Source organism: Anomaloglossus baeobatrachus, chromosome 8, assembly GCF_048569485.1.
Source record: "Anomaloglossus baeobatrachus isolate aAnoBae1 chromosome 8, aAnoBae1.hap1, whole genome shotgun sequence".
In the NCBI taxonomy this organism is placed as follows: domain Eukaryota; kingdom Metazoa; phylum Chordata; class Amphibia; order Anura; family Aromobatidae; genus Anomaloglossus; species Anomaloglossus baeobatrachus.
The window spans coordinates 233,471,039-233,487,683 of record NC_134360.1 but is presented as its reverse complement, the minus strand read 5'-3'; the positions used below and the strand labels follow the sequence as shown (position 1 = coordinate 233,487,683).

The 16,645-nt window shown below is 49.1% G+C and overlaps 1 protein-coding gene across 3 annotated transcripts in view; it reads left to right on the top strand.

The window, feature by feature from the left end:
• The window catches only part of LOC142248924 (phosphoglucomutase-1), a 119,099-nt gene that overhangs the window by 30,787 nt on the left and 71,667 nt on the right, over window positions 1-16,645 (top strand). For 2 of the 3 annotated variants that reach the window (XM_075320355.1, XM_075320353.1), the window contains 4 exons: window positions 3,795-3,933; window positions 8,469-8,578; window positions 12,841-12,998; window positions 15,609-15,742. The exons of the other annotated variant lie outside the window; for it this stretch is intronic. In XM_075320355.1, the coding sequence (XP_075176470.1) occupies window positions 3,795-3,933; window positions 8,469-8,578; window positions 12,841-12,998; window positions 15,609-15,742 (541 nt within the window). The remainder of the gene's footprint in view (window positions 1-3,794; window positions 3,934-8,468; window positions 8,579-12,840; window positions 12,999-15,608; window positions 15,743-16,645) is intronic. 3 annotated transcript variants of the gene reach the window in all.

Genomic DNA, 16,645 nt, shown 5'->3' with positions numbered 1-16,645 from the left:
CCCGTATCTAGACGACCTGCTTATAAAGGCACCCTCTCAAGAGGCATGCCAGCACAGTCTGAAGGTGGCACTAGACACTCTCCAGAGTTTCGGGTGGATTATCAACTTTCCAAAGTCTCATCTAACCCCGACCCAATCTCTGACTTATCTTGGCATGGAGTTTCATACTCTCTCAGCGATAGTGAAGCTTCCACTGGACAAGCAGTGCTCGCTACGGACTGGAGTGCAATCTCTCCTTCAGAGCCAGTCGCACTCACTGAGGCGCCTCATGCATTTCCTAGGAAAGATGGTAGCAGCAATGGAGGCAGTCCCGTTCGCGCAGTTTCATCTGCGCCCTCTACAATGGGACATTCTACGCCAATGGAATGGGAAATCGACGTCCCTCGACAGGACTGTCTCCCTCTCTCAGACTGCCAAGGACTCTCTGCGTTGGTGGCTTCTCCCCACCTCATTGTCACAGGGAAAGTCGTTCCTTCCCCCGTCCTGGGCAGTGGTCACGACGGATGCGAGCCTATCAGGGTGGGGAGCGGTGTTTCTCCACCACAGGGCTCAGGGGACGTGGACTCAGGAAGAGTCCACCCTGCAGATCAATGTTCTGGAAATCAGAGCAATCTATCTTGCCCTGCGAGCCTTCCAACAATGGCTGGAAGGCAAGCAGATTCGGATTCAGTCGGACAATTCCACGGCGGTGGCGTACATCAACCACCAAGGGGGAACACGCAGTCGCCAAGCTTTTCAAGAAGTCCAGCGGATTTTGACGTGGGTGGAAAGCAGAGCGTCCACCATATCCGCAGTTCACATCCCAGGCGTGGAAAACTGGGAAGCAGACTTTCTCAGTCGCCAGGGCATGGACGCAGGAGAATGGTCCCTTCACCCGGACGTGTTTCAGCAGATCTGTTGCCGCTGGGGGACGCCGGACGTCGATCTGATGGCGTCACGGCACAACAACAAGGTCCCAGTTTTCATGGCACGGTCTCACGATCACCGAGCACTGGCGGCAGACGCCTTGGTTCAGGATTGGTCGCAATTCCGACTCCCCTATGTGTTTCCACCTCTAGCATTGTTACCCAGAGTTCTCCGGAAAATCAGGTCCGACTGCCATCGAGCCATACTCGTCGCTCCAGATTGGCCAAGAAGGTCGTGGTACCCGGATCTGTGGCATCTCACGGTAGGCCAACCGTGGACACTACCAGACCGTCCAGATTTGCTGTCTCAAGGGCCGTTTTTCCATCTGAATTCTGCGGCCCTGAACCTGACTGTGTGGCCATTGAGTCCTGGATCCTAGCGGCCTCAGGTTTATCTCATGAAGTTGTTGCCACAATGAGACAGGCTAGAAAACCATCCTCAGCTAAGATCTATCACAGGACGTGGAAGATATTCTTAGCGTGGTGCTTGGCTCAAGGGTTTTCTCCCTGGCCATTTGCATTGCCAATTTTTCTTTCCTTCCTGCAGTCTGGGTTGGAAAAAGGTTTGTCGCTTAGCTCTCTTAAGGGTCAAGTCTCCGCGCTATCCGTATTCTTTCAGAAGCGCTTGGCACGGCTTTCTAAAGTACGCACGTTTCTCCAAGGAGTTCGTCATATCGTTCCTCCTTACAGACGGCCATTGGAACCCTGGGATCTGAACAAGGTTCTCATTGCTCTCCAGAAGCCGCCTTTCGAGCCTTTGAAAGAGGTTTCCCTTTCTCGGCTTTCACAAAAGGTAGTTTTTCTTGTGGCGGTCACGTCTCTTCGAAGAGTGTCCGAGCTAGCGGCGTTATCTTGCAAATCTCCCTTCCTGGTGTTTCACCAAGACAAGGTAGTACTGCGTCCAATTCCAGAGTTTTCTCCCAAGGTGGTTTCTTCCTTTCATCTCAATCAGGATATCACTTTGCCATCTTTGTGTCCGCATCCAGTTCACCAATTTGAAAAGGGTTTGCATCTGTTGGACCTGGTGAGAGCACTCAGGATTTACATTTCTCGCACGGCGTCTCTACGCCGTTCTGATGCGCTCTTTGTCCTAGTCGCTGGTCAGCATAAGGGATCGCAAGCTTTCAAATCCACCCTGGCGCGGTGGATCAAGGAACCAATTCTTCACACATACCGTTCTGCTGGGCTTCCGAATCAATCTGGACTGAAGGCCCATACTACCAGAGCCGTGGGTGCGTCCTGGGCATTGCGGCATCAGGCTACGGCTCAGCAGGTGTGCCAGGCGGCTACCTGGTCGAGTCTGCACACGTTTACCAAACACTATCAAGTGCATACCTACGCTTCGGCAGATGCCAGCCTAGGTAGACGGGTCCTTCAGGCGGCGGTGGCCCACCTGTAGGAAGAGGCTGTCTGACAGCCCGTTCATGTGGTATCTTTTTACCCACCCAGGGACTGCTTTTGGACGTCCCACTGTCTGGGTCTCCCAATTAGGAGAGAAAAAGAAGAAGGGAATTTTGTTTACTTACCGTAAATTCCTTTTCTTCTAGCTCCAATTGGGAGACCCAGCACCCGCCCTATTTGTTCTTAGGGTTTCGTTTTTCGGGTGCACATGTTGTTCATGTTGTTTCTTAAGTTCTCCGATCTTGTTATCGGATTGAATTTGTTTTTGAAACTGTTATTGGCTTTCCTCCTTCTTGCTTTGGTACTAAAACTGAGGAATCCGTACTCCTACGGGAGGGTGTATAGCCAGAAGGGGAGGGGCCTTACACTTTTAAGTGTAGTTCTTTGTGCGGCCTCCAGAGGCAGTAGCTATACACCCACTGTCTGGGTCTCCCAATTGGAGCTAGAAGAAAAGGAATTTACGGTAAGTAAACAAAATTCCCTTCTTTCCACCCCAGACTGCATAGAAAACGCATCAAAAAAACACATGCAAAAAAATGCACTGAAAACTCGTAAAAAAAAAAGTGGAAAAAAAACTCGTCAAAAACACACACTTTTTCTGACAATAGATGCAGATTTGGTGCAGAAATTTCTGCATCCAAATACTTAGCATGTGCACGCCGCCTAATAGAGCTTCAGGAAAAGAAAAACTTCCAAAAAGGAGCGTTTCCTTAAGTGGTTTCCTTTCTTGTCTCCTTAAATTCTGTCTTTAGAGACCCTAATAATCCCCTCCAGGGGGGGCGATTGATCACATGGTGCTTTCGCTGCTATTGGAGGCCGGTCAGAGGCGTCCCCCGCCGTGTCAGGAGCGGCGTCAGGTCCTGAACTCCATACATCTGCACCCGACATACTAATAAGCCCAATGTCAGAGGCGCTGAAGTGATCCTTGGATGTGCCGTCTCCTCACCGGCATTGGGGTCTGACGTCTGGGACCACCTGATTGGGGCTGTGCTGCTGCTCTCTGCATGGTGGGCGGCCAGGAGCGCAGATCCCATGCCTGAGGCTGGGCCACACCACTGTATTTCCCCATCCGGATGGCGAGAATACGGTCGTGTGACCCCGGCCGCGGTCCCTGCAGTGATGAGCGAACCTCGGCTGCCTTCTGGTCATCCACATTCAATGACAGCAAGCATAGGCCATAGAAATGCAGAGGAATTGAAACATAAAGTGTAATATTTACCCTGTATATATGGACCCTTACATCCTAAAACTGCAAATTCTATAAGCGCCAGCCCCTGATTTTGAAGTTTTGAAGTTTTACCCCCCCGCTGCAAAACTGCAACTCCCATCATGCCTTTACTGCCTGTGCTTGTCATGGGCATGATGGGAATTGTAGTTTTTCTGCAGCCAATGAGCCACAGGTTGGGGAGTCCGTTATCATTCACTTTTTAGATTTTTTTTTCTCATGGTACCCAAGTGATATTAACCATTTGTGTTCATCATTATTAGGACTGGCCGTGCGCTCGTTCCAGAGGATGCTTCTTCCTGGAAGAGAACGGTATACTGAGCCATCACTACCGGCTGCAGCTGACCCAGAAATCCACCGTCTATCTGACAATCAAGCCCCTCAATCTGAGCAGAGCTGAAGGTACGTAACACTGTGTGCGCCATGTACCCGGGAAACTGGGAATGTGCTGCCCTCTAGTGTTCTTCTGGGGAACTGAGCACTATAAAGTGGGAATGTGCTGCCCTCTAGTGTTATTCTGGGGAACTGAGCACTATAAAGTGGGAATGTGCTGCCCTCTAGTGTTATTCTGGGGAACTGAGCACTATAAACTGGGAATGTGCTGCCCTCTAGTGCTCTTCTGGGGAACTGACCATTATAAACTGGGAATGTGCTGCCCTCTAGTGTTCTTCTGGGGAACTGAGCACTATAAAGTGGGAATGTGCTGCCCCCTAGTGTTCTTCTGGGGAACTGACCATTATAAACTGGGAATGTGCTGCCCTCTAGTGTTCTTCTGGGGAACTGACCATTATAAACTGGGAACGTGCTGCCCTCTAGTGTTCTTCTGGGGAACTGAGCACTATAAACTGGGAATGTGCTGCCCTCTAGTGTTCTTCTGGGAAACTGACCATTATAAACTGGGAATGTGCTGCCCTCTAGTGTTCTTCTGGGGAACTGACCACTATAAAGTGGGAATGTGCTGCCCTCTAGTGTTGTTCTGGGGAACTGACCACTATAAAGTGGGAATGTGCTGCCCTCTAGTGTTCTTCTGGGGAACTGACCATTATAAACTGGGAACGTGCTGCCCTCTAGTGTTCTTCTGGGGAACTGACCATTATAAACTGGGAATGTGCTGCCCTCTAGTGTTCTTTTGGGGAACTGACCACTATAAAGTGGGAATGTGCTGCCCTCTAGTGTTATTCTGGGGAACTGACCACTATAAACTGGGAATGTGCTGCCCTCTAGTGTTCTTCTGGGGAACTGACCATTATAAACTGGGAACGTGCTGCCCTCTAGTGTTCTTCTGGGGAACTGACCATTATAAACTGGGAATGTGCTGCCCTCTAGTGTTCTTTTGGGGAACTGACCACTATAAAGTATGAATGTGCTGCCCTCTGGTGTTCTTCTGGGGAACTGACCACTATAAAGTGGGAATGTGCTGCCCTCTAGTGTTGTTCTGGGGAACTGACCACTATAAATTGGGAATGTGTTGCCCTCTAGTGCTCTTCTGGGGAACTGACCATTATAAAGTGGGAATGTGCTGCCCTCTAGTGTTCTGCTGGGGAACTGACCATTATAAACTGGGAATGTGCTGCCCTCTAGTGTTCTTCTGGGGAACTGACCATTATAAACTGGGAACGTGCTGTCCTCTAGTGTTCTTCTGGGGAACTGACCACTATAAAGTGGGAATGTGCTGCCCTCTAGTGTTCTTTTGGGGAACTGAACCACTATAAAGTGGGAATGTGCTGCCCTCTGGTGTTCTTCTGGGGAACTGACCACTATAAAGTGGGAATGTGCTGCCCTCTAGTGTTCTTCTGGGGAACTGACCATTATAAACTGGGAATGTACTGCCCTCTAGTGTTATTCTGGGGAACTGACCATTATAAACTGGGAATGTGCTGCCCTCTAGTGTTCTTTTGGGGAACTGACCACTATAAAGTGGGAATTTGCTGCCCTCTAATATTCTTCTGAGGAACTGACCACTATAAAGTGGGAATGTGCTGCCCTCTAGTGTTATTCTGGGGAACTGACCACTATAAAGTGGGAATGTGCTGCCCTCTAGTGTTCTTCTGGGGAGCTGACCACTATAAAGTGGGAATGTGCTGCCCTCTAGTGTTATTCTGGGGAACTGACCACTATAAAGTGGGAATGTGCTGCCCTCTTGTGTTCTTCTGGGGAACTTGACCACTATAAAGTGGGAATGTGCTGCCCTCTATTGCTCTTCTGAGGAACTGACCACTATAAAGTGGGAATGTGCTGCCCTCTAGTGTTCTTCTGAGGAACTGACCATTATAAAGTGGGAATTTGCTGCCCTCTAGTGTTCTTCTGAGGAACTGACCATTATAAAGTGGGAATGTGCTGCCCTCTAGTGTTTTTCTGGGGAACTTGACCACTATAAAGTGGGAATGTGCTGCCCTCTAGTGTTATTCTGGGGAACTGACCACTATAAAGTGGGAATGTGCTGCCCTCTAGTGTTATTCTGGGGAACTGACCACTATAAAGTGGGAATGTGCTGCCCTCTAGTGTTCTTCTGGGGAACTTGACCACTATAAAGTGAGAATGTGCTGCCCTCTAGTGTTATTCTGGGGAACTGACCACTATAAAGTGGGAATGTGCTGCCCTCTAGTGTTACCGTGTTTCCCCGAAAGTAAGACAGTGTCTTACTTTCTTTTTACCCCCAAAAGTGCCACTATGTCTTACTTTCAGGGTATGTCTTATATTGGAAAAAATCCCACAGCAATCGCAGAAAGTCTCCATGCAATGTACCGTATGGGGACTTGCCGCCATTGCGCCAAGTGTACCGCAAGTTAAGGAAACTTAACCACCAGCGGCTGCACATGAGGGCACTGAGGCTGTGTGATTTTGTATGTTGTCCATGGTCCTGATGGACCACGGACAACATTACTGCAACATTTCAACATTTCTCGGTAGCCGAGCGTTCAGCTGAGCGCCAGACCGCCGGCATGTGTCAGCTCTCAGCTGAGCGCTAAGCCGCCGGCATGTCAGGGCTCTCAGCTGAACGCTTTGCCGCCGGCATGTCAGGGCTCTCAGCTGAGCGCTCGGCCGCCGGCATGTCAGGGCTCTCAGCTGAGCGCTCGGCCGCCGGCATGTCAGGGCTCTCAGCTGAGCGCTCGGCCGCCGGCATGTCAGGGCTCTCAGCTGAGCGCTCGGCCGCCGGCATGTCAGGGCTCTCAGCTGAGCGCTCGGCCGCCGGCATGTCAGGGCTCTCAGCTGAGCGCTCGGCCGCTGTAACTGTACTGTAAAGAAGAAAAAAAAATAAATAAATTTTTACTATGTCTTACTTTCGGGGTACGTCTTACATTAGCCGACCCCCCCAAAACCCCCACTACGTCTTACTATCGGGGGTGTCTTACTATCGGGGAAACACGGTATTCTGGGGAACTAACCACTATAAAGTGGAAATGTGCTCCCCCTAGTGTTTTTCTGGGGAACGGTACACTATAAAGTGGGAATGTGCTCCCTCTAGTGTTTTTCTGGGGAACGGTACACTATAAAGTGGGAATGTGCTGCCCTCTAGTGTTATTCTGGGGGAACTGACCACTATAAAGTGGGAATGTGCTGCCCTCTAGTGTTCTTCTGGGGAATTGACCACTATAAAGGGGGAATGTGCTGCCCTCTAGTGTTATTCTGGGGAATTGACCACTATAAAGGGGGAATGTGCTGCCCTCTAGTGTTATTCTGGGGAATTGACCACTATAAAGTGGGAATGTGCTGCTCTCTAGTGTTATTCTGGGGAATTGACCACTATAAAGGGGGAATGTGCTGCCCTCTAGTGTTATTCTGGGGGAACTGACCACTATAAAGTGGGAATGTGCTGCCCTCTAGTGTTCTTCTGGGGAACTGACCACTATAAAGTGGGAATGTGCTGCCCTCTAGTGTTATTCTGGGGAACTGACCACTATAAAGTGGGAATGTGCTGCCCTCTAGTGTTCTTCTGGGGAACTGACCACTATAAAGTGGGAATGTGCTGCCCTCTAGTGTTATTCTGGGGAACTGAACACTATATAGTTTGATATGATAGAAGTTTTCTAAAAGTTTTGTGTATAGAGATGTTTGGATAGTAAAGCAGCACCTGAAACAAGCGACAGATGGGTCACCGATGGTTTTCTTCAGCAGGGGGGGCACCAAAAATAGCCCTGGTAGCTGCCATCTTAGTATACCAATTAATGTATACAATGCCTGTCAGATTTACACTGAAAGGATCCATACACTCCAATACAGAAGGTCAAGTGCCACAATGAGAGGTAAAAAAAAAATCAAACTAAAATTAAAGAAAAAAACAACATTTTCCTGCATAAAAATTATTTTAATATGTAAAAAATACATTTAAAGTATGTAAAAAAATATAATAAAGGATTAAAATACCCCCATTTTTTTCCCCTTTAAAAATTGTCGGATGATATCAAATAAAAACAAGTTAAAAATACTTGTAAAATATTTATAAGTATAATAAAAAGAAAACATTCTCTTAAAGACCATTTCCCTCCAGAAAAATTATTTTAATATTAAAAAAAAAAAGTTTAAAATATCTAAAAAAAATTATCAAAAATTGAAATACCCCCCACTCCATTTTTCCCCTTATATAAATTGTTTGATATAAAAAAATGAAATAAAAATAATAAAATTCCCCCAACAAACATATTTCTCAATATAAATTGTTTATTTATATGAAAAAAAGTAAAAAAAATAAAACTCTTTATATCACCATATTAATAAGGATCTGAGCTATAAAATAGTCACATTGTTTAACCTGCACTATGAAAAACATAAAAAAAAACAAAGAAAAAAAATACACAAAATCGGGTTTTTCATTCAGTCACCATTGTCCGTGGTATTGACAATCTATTAAATCGAATTTATTGGCATTTTATATGGTTTATTCTGTGTTGGAGGTTTTTTTATTTCCATTCCTTAAAGGGCCGTTTCCTTTTCTGTAGGGAAGTCTTCCCCCTGGATGTGTGTGGACACGGCTCTGTATGTCCTGAAGGACAGCGATGGACGAGGAGACCCCCAGGTCGTGTCCTTCACAGAACTGCGCCACAAAGAGGTCGGTCTGTTAATGCAGCGCTCAGATTCGAAGCCTACATGGGGGCGTACATCGGGAGGATCTCCTGACACGTTCCTCCCACGGAAGGCTGCGATGTATCACTTGCTCACGCTGTGTATTTTGTATGGTGTAGTGACGTCTACTGCGATAGTTCCTACAAAACAATGTACTGGCCATATGGAGGCTTAAAGGGGTGGTCCGAAGGCAAAAGTACATTTCATTTAAATCCCTATTTGGTGTTATCATCTATGATATTTTCTAATATACTTGTTTTAAAAATTCTCTGCCATTCCCCAACTACACCATCTAACGGCTATCCTATTTTTTTTTCTATTTCCTGTCTGATGACGATTTGTTTGAGAATCCCAGTCCTTGCTGGGATACTAAAAGTGTCATCAGGGGGCAGAGTCTGTGGCAGTGACCACAGCCTCTATCCCCTCCCTGAAACTAAGCGTCATCAGGGGCAGAGTCTGTGGCAGTGATCGCAGCCTCTATCCCCTCCCTGAAACTAAGCGTCATCAGGGGCAGAGTCTGTGGCAGTGATCGCAGCCTCTATCCCCTCCCTAAAACTAAGCGTCATCAGGGGGCAGACTCTGTGGCAGTGATCGCAGCCTCTATCTCCTCCCTGAAACTAAGCGTCATCAGGGGGCAGAGTCTGTGGCAGTGATCGCAGCCTCTATCCGCCTCCCTGAAACTAAGCGTCATCAGGGGCAGAGTCTGTGGCAGTGATCGCAGCCTCTATCCCCTCCCTAAAACTAAGCGTCATCAGGGGGCAGACTCTGTGGCAGTGATCGCAGCCTCTATCTCCTCCCTGAAACTAAGCGTCATCAGGGGGCATACTCTGTGGCAGTGATCACAGCCTCTATCCCCTCCCTGAAACTAAGCGTCATCAGGGGGCAGACTCTGTGGCAGTGATCGCAGCCTCTATCCCCTCCCTGAAACTAAGCGACATCAGGGGGCAGACTCTGTGGCAGTGATCGCAGCCTCTATCCCCTCCCTGAAACTAAGCGTCATCAGGGGCAGAGTCTGTGACAGTGACTGCAGCCTCTGCCTTCTCTCTGACATGAATAGTCATAAGGGGGCAGATTCTGTGGCAGTGACCCCAGCCTCTGTCCCTTCCCTGAAACTAAGCGTCATCAGGGGCAGAGTCTGTGGCAGTGATCGCAGCCTCTATCCCCTCCCTGAAACTAAGCGTCATCAGGGGCAGACTCTGTGACAGTGACTGCAGCCTCTGCCTCCTCTCTGAAATGAAGAGTGATAAGGGGGCAGAGTCTGTGGCAGTGACCCCAGCCTCTGTCCCCTCCCTGAAACTAAGCGTCATAAGGGGACAGACTCTGTGGCAGTGATCGCAGCCTCTGTCCCTTCCCTGAAACTTAGCGTCATCAGGGGCAGAGTCTGTGGCAGTGATCGCAGCCTCTATCCCCTCCCTGAAACTAAGTGTCATCAGGGGTAGACTCTTTGGCAGTGATTGCAGCCTCTATCCCCTCCCTGAAACTAAGCGTCATCAGGGGCAGAGTCTGTGGCAGTGATTGCAGCCTCTATCCCCTCCCTGAAACTAAGCGTCATCAGGGGGCAGACTCTGTGGCAGTGATTGCAGCCTCTATCCCCTCCCTGAAACTAAGCGTCATCAGGGGGCAGAGTCTGTGGCAGTGATCGCAGCCTCTATCCCCTCCCTGAAACTAAGCGTCATCAGGGGCAGAGTCTGTGGCAGTGATCGCAGCCTCTATCCCCTCCCTGAAACTAAGCGTCATAAGGGGGAAGACTCTGTGGCAGTGATCGCAGCCTCTATCCCCTCCCTGAAACTAAGCGTCATCAGGGGCAGACTCTGTGGCAGTGATCACAGCCTCTATCCCCTCCCTGAAACTAAGCGTCATCAGGGGGCAGACTCACGTCAGCAGGGGGCAGGCAGTGACCACAGCCTCTATCCCCTCCCTGAAACTAAGCGTCATCAGGGGCAGAGTCTGTGACAGTGACTGCAGCCTCTATCCCCTCCCTGAAACTAAGCGTCATCAGGGGGCAGACTCACGTCAGCAGGGGGCAGGCAGTGACCACAGCCTCTATCCCCTCCCTGAAACTAAGCGTCATCAGGGGCAGAGTCTGTGACAGTGACTGCAGCCTCTATCCCCTCCCTGAAACTAAGCGTCATCAGGGGCAGACTCTGTGACAGTGACTGCAGCCTCTGCCTCCTCTCTGACATGAATAGTCATAAGGGGGCAGAGTGTGTGGCAGTGACCCCAGCCTCTGTCCCTTCCCTGAAACTAAGCATCATCAGGGGCAGAGTCTTTGTCAGTGATCGCAGCCTCTATCCCCTCCCTGAGACGAAGAGTCATAAGGGGGCAGAGTCTTTGGCAGTGACTGCAACCTCTATTCCCTCCCTGAAACGAAGCATCATCATGACACTCCTTTCAGTGGCTACTCTGTCCCTCCCTGCGCTGTGCATGGTGTGATCTGCACTATGCACAGCATCCACTCTGTTATGGGCTCAGTTCAGTAATAATAAGCTGGTAACAGTAGTGTCAGAATACCCGGCATGCAGTAGACTAGCGCCGCCCCTGCTGGTGACATCAATGGTCTTCTGCATGCCGGGTACTCTGACACCGCTCTTTTACCGTCTGATTATTACTGGTATGAGCTGATAACAGAGCGGATGCTGTGCACAGTGCAGATCACACCGTGCACAGCGAAGGGAAGAAATGAGCAGGAACACAGTAGGGACAGAGATGGGAGGGACACAGAGGGACAGACCAGCCCCTTGAACTAGGCGATGACTGTTTCTTTCAGGGAGGAGACACAGACTCTGCCCCTAATGACGCTTCGTTTGTGTATCCCAGCATGCACTGGGATTCTCAAACAAAGCGTCATCAGACCGAAAATAAAAAAATATAGAATAGCAGTTAGATGGTGTAGAAGAGAAGAGTCGGGAAGTTTTAATAAAAGTATATTAGAAAATAGTTAGATTGTAGCATAAAATAGGGATTTAAATGAAATTTCCTTTTGCCTTTGGAACACTTCTTTTAGGGTCTCTCGTTTCATCTCTGTCTGGTGACAAGAGGCCTATTGATGCATTTGACACATTTGTCAGGATGTGTTCATGACGACTACAATATACATAGACTCTTATAATATGAGCATAGCCCTTGGATGGTGTGTCACAGATACCGGTGAGTAGAATATGGTAGCAGGACCCTGGTCCAGTGGCCGGTCAATTGTTCGTGGCTGCAGAATGTGAACCCTATCTAACCTCGTCCTACCTGCCGGCGTCCGTGGCTCTTCTTTGGACTAGCCGGCCTCGCACGATGTCATGATGATCAAATAAGGATCTACAGAGGCCGGCAGGTAGGAGGAGGCTACCGGGACTCTGGGGCCGCCGGACCCGGGTCCTGTGAATCTAAATCTTTATTTTTATATAGCGCTAACATATTCCGCAGAGCTTCATATACATCAAGAACACTGTCCCCATCGGGGCTCACAATCTAGGGTCCCTATCTGTATGTCTTTGGAGTGTGGGAGGAAACCGGAGAACCCAGAGGAAAGCCACGCAAACACGGGGAGAACATACAAACTTCTTGCAGATGTTGTCCTTGGTGGGATTCGAACCCAGGACCCCAGCACTGCAAGACTGCAGTGCTAACCACTGAGCCATCACAAGATTGCAGTGCTAACCACTGAGCCACCGTGCTGCCCTGTGAATCGATTTGCCCATTTTTAGCAGTAAAGTATTCTTATCTTATGGGCGGCATTGTGGCTCAGTGGTCAGCACTGTACATTGTGGCTCAGTGGTTAGCACTGCAGTCTTGCAGCGCTGGGGTCCTGGGTTCAAATCCCACCAAGGACACCATCTGCAAGGAGTTTGTATGTTATCCCCGTGTTTGCGTGGGTTTCCTCCGGGTTCTCCGGTTTCCTCCCACACTCCAAAGACATACAGATAGGGCACTTAGATTGTGAGCCCCAATGGGGACAGTGTTGCCAGTGTATGTAAAGCGCTGTGGAATAAATAGCGCTATATAAATGAATAAAATTATGAATTATTATCTTCAGGGTCCATTTTGGCTCCATAAGATTCTTTCCAGCAGGGCGGACATGTCAGTATGATGATCAGATGCATATCTGATAACCCATCTTTTCCCCATTATTCGGGGCTTGGACATCAGGGTGGAGGTCAGGAAGCGCGAGCATAAAGGGGTCTTCCCATCCTGTACATGTACCATTGTCATAATGGTGACGTGATCTGTACATTCACTAAGCTCCTGTCACATTCACAGTCCTACGTCTGGAAAGGTGAACTCGGGGCCGGCTCCTACACGCTCCTGCCGTTCACCACAGGCTGCCGACTGCGGAAGAATAAGAAGCCGATCACCAAGGAGGCCCGGCTGGTGTACAGAGACGTCAGCGAGGATTTACAGCTGACCCCCGACTTCAGGTAAGCATGGTGGCAGCACCAATCATCGGGTCAGGAGTTTATCCCTCCCTCCTCGGCCTTTTATTCCTTATGACAGCGGAGAACGCCGCAAGCTTTGTCAGCCGCGTGCAGCAAGCAAAATATACCCCGTGTCAGGACGTGTTATACATCAGAACATGGCGGCGGTCGTGTGTCAGGAGCGTCGGCAGCTCCTTCTTATTGTTTGCAGTGCAGCTGAGACTACGACAATTGTTAAGGCACAGGCTGTTCACATTTGCGTTGGGGTCAGAGATCTGGTTAAGAGGATTCATGGGACCCCAAAGAAAAGTCCAAATTGCCACCCTCCTCGCATAAAAAAATAGATTGGTAGAAATGTTTATAATCACGGAGCATTGGAAGAGTCACGGACGGGCAAATCTCCCAACCTTTACTGACAGGACGAGGTACATGTATGACAGCAGAAATAGCCCCCCAAGCTATAAGGCCCCTGCAGCACAGTATCACGTCCGTACAATGTCCCCCACACATTAATATGACCCCCACAGTCCCACAAATCACTGTGATGCCCCCAGAGGGTATGATATCCCCTCAGTGCCCCCAGACAGTATAATGTCCCCTCAGTGCCCCCAGACAGTATAATGTCCCCTCAGTGCCCCCAGACAGTATGATGTCCCCTCTGTGCCCCCAGAGGGTATGATATCCCCTCAGTGCCCCCAGACAGTATAATGTCCCCTCAGTGCCCCCAGACAGTATAATGTCCCCTCTGTACTCCCAGACAGTATAATGTCCCCTCAGTGCCCCCAGACAGTATAATGTCCCCTCTGTACCCCCAGACAGTATAATGTCCCCTCAGTGCCCCCAGACAGTATGATGTCCCCTCAGTGCCCCCAGAGGGTATGATATCCCCTCAGTGCCCCCAGACAGTATGATGTCCCCTCTGTGCCCCCAGAGGGTATGATATCCCCTCAGTGCCCCCAGACAGTATAATGTCCCCTCAGTGCCCCCAGACAGTATAATGTCCCCTCTGTACCCCCAGACAGTATAATGTCCCCTCTGTACTCCCAGACAGTATAATGTCCCCTCAGTGCCCCCAGACAGTATAATGTCCCCTCAGTGCCCCCAGACAGTATGATGTCCCCTCAGTGCCCCCAGACAGTATGATGTCCCCTCAGTGCCCCCAGACAGTATAATGTCCCCTCAGTGCCCCCAGACAGTATGATGTCCCCTCAGTGCCCCCAGACAGTATAATGTCCCCTCAGTGCCCCCAGACAGTATAATGTCCCCTCTGTACTCCCAGACAGTATAATGTCCCCTCTGTACCCCCAGACAGTATAATGTCCCCTCTGTACTCCCAGACAGTATAATGTCCCCTCTGTACCCCCAGACAGTATGATGCCCTCATAGTGCCTCCAGACAGTATAATGTCCCCATATTGCCTCAAGACAGTATGATGCCCTCATAGTGCCTCCAGACAGTATGATGTCCCCTCAGTGCCCCCAGACAGTATGATGTCCCCACAGTGCCTCCACACAGTATGATGTCCCCATAGTGCTCCACACAGCATGATGTCCTCATAGTGCCCCCAGATAGTATGATGTCCCCTCAGTGCCTCCAAACAGTATGATGTCCCCACAGTGCCCCCAGACAGTATGATATCCCCTCTCTTCCCCAAGACAGTATGATGTCCCCTCTGTACCCCCAGACAGTATGATGTCCTCTCTGTACCCCCAGACAGTATGATGTCCCCTCTGTACCCCCAGACAGTATGATGTCCCCTCTGTTCCCCCAGACAGTATGATGTCCCCTCTGTTCCCCCAGACAGTATGATGTCCTCTCTGTACCCCCAGACAGTATGATGTCCCCTCTGTACCCCCAGACAGTATGATGTCCTCTCTGTACCCCCAGACAGTATGATGTCCCCTCTGTACCCCCAGACAGTATGATGTCCCCTCTGTTCCCCCAGACAGTATGATGTCCCCTCTGTTCCCCCAGACAGTATGATGTGCCCCCAGACAGTAGGATGTCCTCACAGTGCCCCTAAACAGTATGATGCCCCTACAGTTTCCTCCACATAAATTATGAGCCCACAAAATGTCCTCCATATGTCCTGACTGATAACATTTAAAAAAAAAAATACCTCACCCGGTTTCCCTGATGAGCTGCCCCCGGTCTGTTCTGACTGTGGCTCCGAGCAGCAGGCGTTATCTAGTGATGTCACTGCACCTGCTGCACAGGGACGCAGAGGTACAGGCTGAATGGTGGTGCAGAGAGATAACGGCTTCCTCCTCCACCATGTTATTAAACTCTCTCTACATCCTCAGAATTCAGATATTGTTGAAATGGAGAAAAGGTTTCCCCTGCCCCTAACTCCCTGGACCAATAGCGGCCTCCTGGTACGCCATTATTAGCCGTAAGCCCCCAGGTCTTCCACGGTAAATAAAAGCCAACGCTTTGTAATTAATGCTACATGTAAATGTACGGAAGAACAGTCTATTGTAACGACCGGATTCAGAGATAACTCTGATCCCCTTAGGGGCCAATTCAATAATGATGGCCTTCCCCTTTAAGCAGAAATTTCTGGCGCTTGGTGCCTAACGTCTTCCTCCTCCTCCTCCTTCTCGCACGTTTCAGATCCGCTCTGTCAGACGTCTTTGACATGGTTGATTTAGACGGCAGCGGCTTCCTGAGCCTGGAGGAATACAATTTCTTTGAGTTGCGGAGCAGCGGTGAGAAGTGCGATGACGACGCCTGGGAGGTCTGTAAAGGTGCGCGGCGCTATTTTTTTGCATTTTCCCTCGTCCCCCGCCGCTCCAGCAGTTGTCTCCTTTTATATTAATGAAGTCACTTAATGCAGTTGTTTAACGGGAAAAAGTGTGTTATTGGGAGATAATTTGGAGGAGATTTCGATGTGTCGCACCGGCCCGCACCGATCACACATGCCATATTACAGGCTGTAAAAAGTCCACTAATTCTCAGCAAAACATTTGCATTTTTATGGTTTCTATTAAGAATGCATTAGAACTGAATTACTTTTCTTTTAACCTTTCAGCAAGATGGTGAAAAAAAAAAAGCCTCCGGCGTAAAGGCCACGCGCGGTAACATTTATTATCATATGACCTTAATATCACCCGCTATAACAGCCCGGCTCTTTCCTTGGACGACGCCGAGCAAAAACGTAACATCATTTACCTGTTATTAATTCTGCCGCTCATCGGAAATGTGCAGATAAAACGACGGGAAAGCTTCACCGTCCCTCCGGGCGGAGGCGAGCGGGACGCCGGAGGAGGGCGCCTCGTCCCTGCCTGCACCCGTCACTCCAGGCTTCAGGCAGCACAAAAGCAAAACATATTCAGTTCTATAAAAGGTTCAATCAATTTATAAATACAAAGAAAAGATACAGCACAAAAAAGCTAAAACAACAATGGGAAAATCCAGCCACCGACTCAATTGAAGCATGGAACGTCCGTTGAACCAAGCGTGGATATCCAGAAATGAAGAAAAAAATCCTGCTTCTAAAATTCCAAAAGTTTATTGCAAAAATGGATATTAAAATCATGATTAAAGCAATGCAATGCGTCCTTTTTCAAGCTTGTATCAGGCAGCATCGCAGCGTTTGAAACGCGTTGCTTTAATCATGATTTTAATATCCATTTTTTCAAAAAACTTTT